Consider the following 7,139-nt stretch of genomic DNA (forward strand, 5'->3'; position numbering starts at 1 on the left):
TATTTTTTTGCTCATAAAGCTTGATGATTCCGACTCCCCCGGGTACACTTTTCGGATCTCGCGTGCATTGATGGATGGATTTGAGCATCAAGTGCACGGTCGTTTATATCATCGCACGGGTGGATGTATCATTTATCTTCGTGTAGATGATGTTAAGTCGCGTCCCTCCCTCTCACAATGACAAGGATAGATAGGGGACACTAAGTACCTAATTGCTGAGCAGATTCTGAAATAACAACTCATTAAACGTGATAAAGGGACCAGCGCTCCATCTTTTGGTTTGCTCAACTGTAGAGTGAGTATGTTGACTGGACTGAAGGCAGCATTTATTTCCAAAATGCATGAGACTTTAAAAACTGATTTTCGGAAAGTTCGTCTCTCAAATGATATCTCTGGCAATTGAAAGTTGAGTACACTTTTGATATAAGTGCATACAAAACTTGATTGCAGTGGCAATATAAGTGCAACCGAACGCTTTAAAAGTTATATCTCATCCAAAATGAAACGTGTTTGATCTTCAGCTTGATGATATTATACACACGTTCAGAACTTTATTTTGAAGTGGTTGTGAGAAGAATATAAAAAATGGCAAGGAGAGGTCGTTTAATGGAGGGATGAATAGAGATAAGATGTGACAGCGCAGTACCACTTAGCTCATTGGTGGTAGCAGGAAATCTGAGTATTTTGCCAGATGCACACAGTTTATCATATCCGTCCGACCACCAGAGGCGATTCGATATATTTAAACATGTTCTATTTCAATTCTTACATCTTGCAACCAAACATCTTCACATTTAAAAAAAGTATGTCGGACATCATTTTCCAAAAGGTAGGTTTCCTTTAAAAAAAAAAAGAAGAGTTACATCAGCAATAAATCATCAGTAACTCTGTAAAAGGAATACATTCTTTTGTTTATCTGTACATTTTTGTGTTGGTGTTTATCTTCACACCGTAGCTCTATGGATTGATCAATAATTCCTTGAAAGCACTTTGGATGTCTATATAACACCGTGGATGGACCTGTCGCGTATTGCTTCACACTTGCTTACAGTGGGCGCTGCCCACTGCAGGGTATCTACTTCCTAATGTCTGCAACTCGGTTCACACACAACACGATCACACAGCTGCACTAAAGGTTGCAAAGTGCATCTCAACTCCTTTTAGTAGCACTAGCACTCCAGGAGCCACCAGTACCTCAGAGACTGCCTGTCATGTGACGAGATGGGATCAGAATTTAATTGGTTGGACCAGGAACAAGAGTTCCATTCACAGGTGCTCGTATATGGAGCGATTTTAATGAAGAGTAACCCCGTGGCACTTTTGTAACGTGTCGGTGCTTGATCGACACAAATCCGTGAAACATCCCCACCCGCAGGCTGGGAGGACACGCCTCCGCAAACAGGGATCATACAAACCATGATCTCACGAAAACCTGCCTACAGGGAGTAGGTTGTATCTACAAGAAATAAAAAAGAACCTTATAAAGCACATCGTAGCCAGCGGGTGTGCATTTTCATCTCTATTTACAACGTGGAGTTGTGAAGAAGCACCACCAGAATGTGATCTTACTGTGTTGTTATTCCAAAATTAAGTGGTTCTCAGAAAGAATAACCTTACAAAATCCCCGAAGATAATGTCACAGTCATTCACTGCCACGAACATCACCCCCAAGATGCAGCCAGACATGATGATGCGTAAGCAGAGGCTCGATCATCAAACCCTGCAGTAAATATTAGTTTCTCGTTGAACAAGTAATATGGAGCGGCTGTATTAAAGGGACCGTGGGATAAATTTTTCTTGGAAACATCTTTTTTGCAACTTTCTACTCCTTTTAAACGTATGAAAACTATTTGACATCCCTTTTTGGTTAATTTATTGAAAGGTGTCCTTCTTTAAACATTTAAAATGTTCCATGTTTTCCCTGACAACTGAAGGCGCTGTTGCTGTGATGGCATATCAGGAAGACACCGTTCTGTTTATGGGTTTTCTGTTCAAATGGTGATCCAAACATTATTTTGCTCACTCAAAACATTTGTGAGAAAAGTTTGCTCATTGGCTTACCGTCTTGTACTGAAACAACAACGAATCAACAAAGGAAATAAAATTACGTAAATATCCAAAATACTGGCAACATTGGGTGCTACAATAGCTATAACATCAGGTTTCTGCCTGAAATGACATCAAACTTTTGCTCAAGGGGATGTAACTTTGCATTAGCATAAAACTAACAAGGCACTAAAATACCGTTGAAAATGGTCAAATGGAAATTGAAAACAAGATTAAATGGGACACAAAGGGCAACATCTCATGTGCCCTTCAAAGCTGTGTGAGCTGCCTCAACACTTTTGACGTAATAACACATTACTGGGGATATGAGAGCGATTTCCGATAACTGGTGAGCTAAACTGTAAATGTAACGGAAGGCAACATTTTCCCCCAACAACAGCTCGGCTTAGAAATATCTCTCAGCGGATAGTTTTGGATGAATTTCTACTGCCTATCACGGATAATGCAGTACTTCTCGATTAATACGAATGCAAGTTTCTTTGTTTGTCAACATTTGTATTCATCCTGCCTCTTCATTTGTTTTAAGTGAAGACCAAAATAAAACCCAACTCATGGGTATTGTCTAATTGTGGGTTCCCCATCATCATACGAACTTACATTTAAAAATTGATAGGATCGTATAAAGTATTTTAATGGGTAAATGGGTAAACCATAATTTAATTTGTTATCCACTCCATTGTCTTATGCTATTATTCAATCTTACACAGTTTAATTAACGATCGATTTTAATCCAAAGAAGGAAACCTTTGTAAAAAAAAAAAAAAAAAAACCTACAAAAAACACACACCCAAAAGATACACACTATAGTCCAACGTACGTCGACAACCTTCTATGTGTTTGTACGTCATGGAACAGAATCATAAGACGCCATTCATGAGCGATTTTCAATCCTAGAAACGAGGACAGCCAAACGTTGCCGAGTAACTCTGTCAACACTCCCCCGGATCCTACCCTAGATAAGCCTACAAGGTGGCGGTATAAATGTCATTGAACGCCTCCACTATCCCCAAACAAAAAGCCATCTCTAATTCCAGGAAAACTGACGGAGCTATCAACTCATCGCTGGCCGGATGGCCCAAACTGGGATGATTGGTGGCCGGTAATCTTGGATGATCAATTTTAAAATCTGAGGGGACGCTGATGAAAATAAAAGAGGTCAGAATCTTCAACCCGACCCGATAGCGCCCGCTCTCTGTCTCACATAAACACCGCGGTCTAAACAATGTCTGCTACACTTGTCGCAAGCAAAATTAGATCTCTTTCTCCTGTTTTCTTCCTTTCTGCATTCGGTCCACCATTTCTCGACCGACATTGTGATTTGTAGGTGTAGTTTCTGACTGATTACGCGCCCAGATAAACGGACAGAGCGTCCATGTTTGAGCAAGGACTTTCACTGATGCGCACTCCTATTTAGACTCACTTATGGCAAGAATATAGACGCTTGTAAAGAGGTAGGCCTATACCACCCACAAGGTAAACTTATTCCTAAGTTTGCCGACACCCTGCAGTTTAATAATGAGCATCACTCAGTTTAATATATATTGTGTACATATTTATTCAGTTTTTCGAGAAAACAAATTTGGAAAAAAATGAATGATTAACCCAGTTTTTAGTTATCTTATTACCGAAATTAGTGTGATAACCGTCTATTCACTGTAGCGTGCGTAATGAAAAACACGCTTTGTTATGGGGAAGAAAGCGAAATCAAGATTTTTGCACTCTTTGAGACTGACTATTTCCCTTCCTATACTTTCATCCATTGGTGGTCACCATTCTCCACCGTTCCATGTTCAAATACAGGATATTGGGCTTTTATATTGACACGCTCTAGTAAGATGTGGACCGTGATCACACAGAAGCCATGGGCAATCAGCAGGTCTATTTACCCGATCGGGCGGTGCGGCAAACCGGTGGGACGGACAATAGGCAAGGTTGAACGGACTCACTCTGTGTACACATCGTTAGGCATCATTAGCTGCCAAATCGGCTATGGATAAAGGCCCAATAACCGAGAAATCATTACAGCGTTGGTCATTTGGCTTGACGAGTTCATCACAAAATTGGAATAAGACGTCTCCTCCGTTCGCTCACAAGAGACCTCCATTCAGACGCCATATTTTCTTAAATTTAATAAATAACCAGAGGCGAGTGCGATCTCTGAGATCGAATTACGCTAATATACGCGGAGGCTACCAGTATGAAATGGGTCGTGTAAGTGCACCGCAAGAAGACCCATGTATGGTAGGCTGCCATTTGGAAATAGCTTTGATTTTCTTGGAGTCCCATTTCAATATTGTGGGAAGGGAAATCGTGTCAGTGGGTAAATATTGACCACTTTTAGAGTCGCAAACTTCGAAAATATACGACAGTCTCAATTGCCTAGTGTATTGAAGATAAAAACTGAAAGAAAACAAAAGGTTTGCGAACACATTTGAAACAAATGTTAAAATTCCCGACGATTTTTCATAAATGATTTCAGACGCGAAATGGGGTGTTACACTTTCCACACGCTCCCAATGTCTTGCTCTGGCCTTCGAAACACCCAGATTTAAAATTATTAAAAATCGAAACCATTGACAGGTGATCATTTCGGTTAAACGCTCCTGCTATTTGAAGAAATGTAAATTGCATCAGGTTATCATCACCGTAATGGCTAATGCATGATATTTTCCTTGCTCATATGTTTTACTATTGTCCTTTGAGTGACTTAGTCACTTAATCGACTGACCGACTCAATGGAAATAAAAGATGTTCTAAAAATTGAGATACCAACCTGTCTTACAACTATAAGTAACCCGCTTGCCTGTTTCTTCCCTTTTTGGCTTTTCTCCAGATGCTGAGAACGACACTTGTGACCTTTTTCGCCGTGCTCCTGGTCGGTGACATGTTGGTAAGGGCACTGCCCGTGGCCGACAGCGGCGCGGATAACATCCTGGACCAGCTGCTCAATCAGAACCTGGTGGAGCGGCGTAGCCGCAAACAAGTCGCGGGCCACTGCGTCTCAAAGTGCGTCTCCTGCTCTAAGTATGTGGGGATGATCGCCGAGAAATGCATCAAGGGATGTATTCAGAAGCCAGCTACAGGAGACGTTAATAACTCCGAGGTCGCGGCCTGGACCGCCTGCGAGTCATTCCTGTACCGCTGAGATGCCCACATTATTCTCATGACTGTTTTTTTCCCTTCTTTGTCAAAACACCAAAATCACATATTTTGACCAAAGCGACTGTCTATCACTCCTGAGTACCTTCTGTGGAGATGCTGTTTTCTTTTCATAAACTTGGATCTTTGGCATCGTATTATTCTTTAAAAACTAATTAATAAAGATTAAAGTGCTAGTCAAAATCAGACAGAACTTGGTGTCGAAATTAAAACTACACCTTTTTTTTTCCTGCTAAAATGTAAACTTTGGGACTCTAAGTTTGAAAACGTTTCAAGGTCAAAATTATTGACAACTGAAAATTAAACTATTATCACGTTGTCGTGATTTATTCCAGTTTCTGTCTGATTTTGACGGCAAAAAATTATACATAATAAACATTCCCAAATGTTTCTCTAAGTGAAACGAAAGTTTAAAGACGCCATGTTTAAATAGTCTTTTGAATTGACGGTTGCAAATACATCAAATCATTTACAATACAGAGTAATGCAGTACTATTAAAACATGCATGTACATTGCAGTATGATGAGTTCGTTCCTACTTTTATCAGTAATTAAATCACTTTCGACATCAGAACCATCAAAGATTCGAATGACGAAGCCTGTGTGGGCAAACTGTTCCACAATCTTCTAGACCTTTCTGCCCCATAATTGATCATGGAAGATTATGTTTAAATCAGTTTAGAAAAAAGTGTACATTGAGCCCCTCTCAACAGAAGCAGAATTAAAAGGACTATATAAGAATTGAGGGATCGACCTCGGTTGTAAAGGGGTGTATCTTTGTAAATGCTAAATTTATTTACTACACAAATGATTTCCCAGGAGAAGTCTTTACGAACAGTGCACACGACTTGCTTGTGTATTTTAGCTTAAATCTTATACATACAAAAAATGAATCAAATTTTAAATTTCAACGGCATGTCGGTTTGGAAACCTTAGTATAGATTCCATTAGTTTAAGCATTAGTTTTATTTTCGGATCAAAATAAAGTTGAAAGCTTTCACCAATTGAGGTGTGCATGTCGTTGTAGAGACTGTTTGGGTTCAGATACAAACAAATGTAACATTTCGTTTCTTCTTATTCAACAGGTTAGAATTAAAAACAAGTAGGAAAGTCTCGTGTTGCCCCCGATACAACTAGATCTAGACCCGTAATTGACAGACACACTACCAAATAATGCAACCTGCCATGGAACAGATGGTCGGGTATAGCCGTTCTTTTCCAAAGTCGTGATCGCCAAAAGGCAATTTTGAAACCCCCACATTCTGAAGTCGTGTCTGAAAAGCCAAATTGACAGAGTCTGGACCGCTCAAAGAACTCTGAAGAAGCTGACGAAATGGGACGCGAAAACCTTCAAGCACACACTTGACCCGGGGGCTACGATTTCGTCACATTCAAATCCAAGCAATTTGGAGATTTTGAGTGAATTAAGGAATGTACGTTGTAAGTTACTGAGAAACATTTCAACTTCTTTTTTGCAAGAAGGTGGATCAGATGGCCCGATTTATTCATCCACTTACATGTTTGATAGATAATACAAATGTATGTCTCTTTTTCGCCCTGTTATTATCTGACTAATTTTTTTTTAAAGGCCAGACAATAAAACTTCAGTGTTAAAGCTCAAATGAAGCACATGGTTGTGTGAAGTGTTATTTTGAAATTAAATTTTACGCGGATGTTCACAGTCGCGTGACTAAGATGAGATAAGCAACACAGGATTCACATATTGCACATGAATACGCGCAAATAAAACATTTTGAGAAGTTTCAATCCTAGAAGCGAGGACAGCCAAACGTTGCCGAGTAACTCAGAGTATGTCATGAGAATGTGGCTATAGGGCCATCGCAGATTTGTCCTTAGAAAAAAAATATAGGTAGAATGCCAAGCAATTTTTCAAATTTTCAAAATGGCTGCCA

General features: G+C 39.8%; 1 protein-coding gene across 1 annotated transcript; it reads left to right on the forward strand.

Annotated features, from left to right (window-relative positions):
- The first annotated feature begins 4,082 nt into the window (after window positions 1-4,082).
- Window positions 4,083-6,852, forward strand: LOC119742164. The gene is made up of 2 exons (XM_038218205.1): window positions 4,083-4,308; window positions 4,901-6,852. Exons 1-2 carry the CDS (start codon window positions 4,270-4,272, stop codon window positions 5,210-5,212), a joined length of 351 nt encoding a protein of 116 aa, XP_038074133.1. The 5' UTR covers window positions 4,083-4,269; the 3' UTR covers window positions 5,213-6,852.
- Window positions 6,853-7,139: the final 287 nt, after the last annotated feature.

The sequence above is a fragment of the Patiria miniata genome, unplaced genomic scaffold (genome assembly GCF_015706575.1).
Source record: "Patiria miniata isolate m_02_andy unplaced genomic scaffold, ASM1570657v1 HiC_scaffold_5, whole genome shotgun sequence".
NCBI lineage: Eukaryota > Metazoa > Echinodermata > Asteroidea > Valvatida > Asterinidae > Patiria > Patiria miniata.

Excerpts from the sequence above, each read along its gene's own strand:
- LOC119742164 (XM_038218205.1), top strand. The coding sequence starts at position 4,270 with ATGGGTCGTGTAAGTGCACCGCAAGAAGACCCATGTATG. Across the intron at positions 4,309-4,900 it reads CGCAAGAAGACCCATGTATG|ATGCTGAGAACGACACTTGT; the intron begins GTAGGCTGCCAT and ends GCTTTTCTCCAG.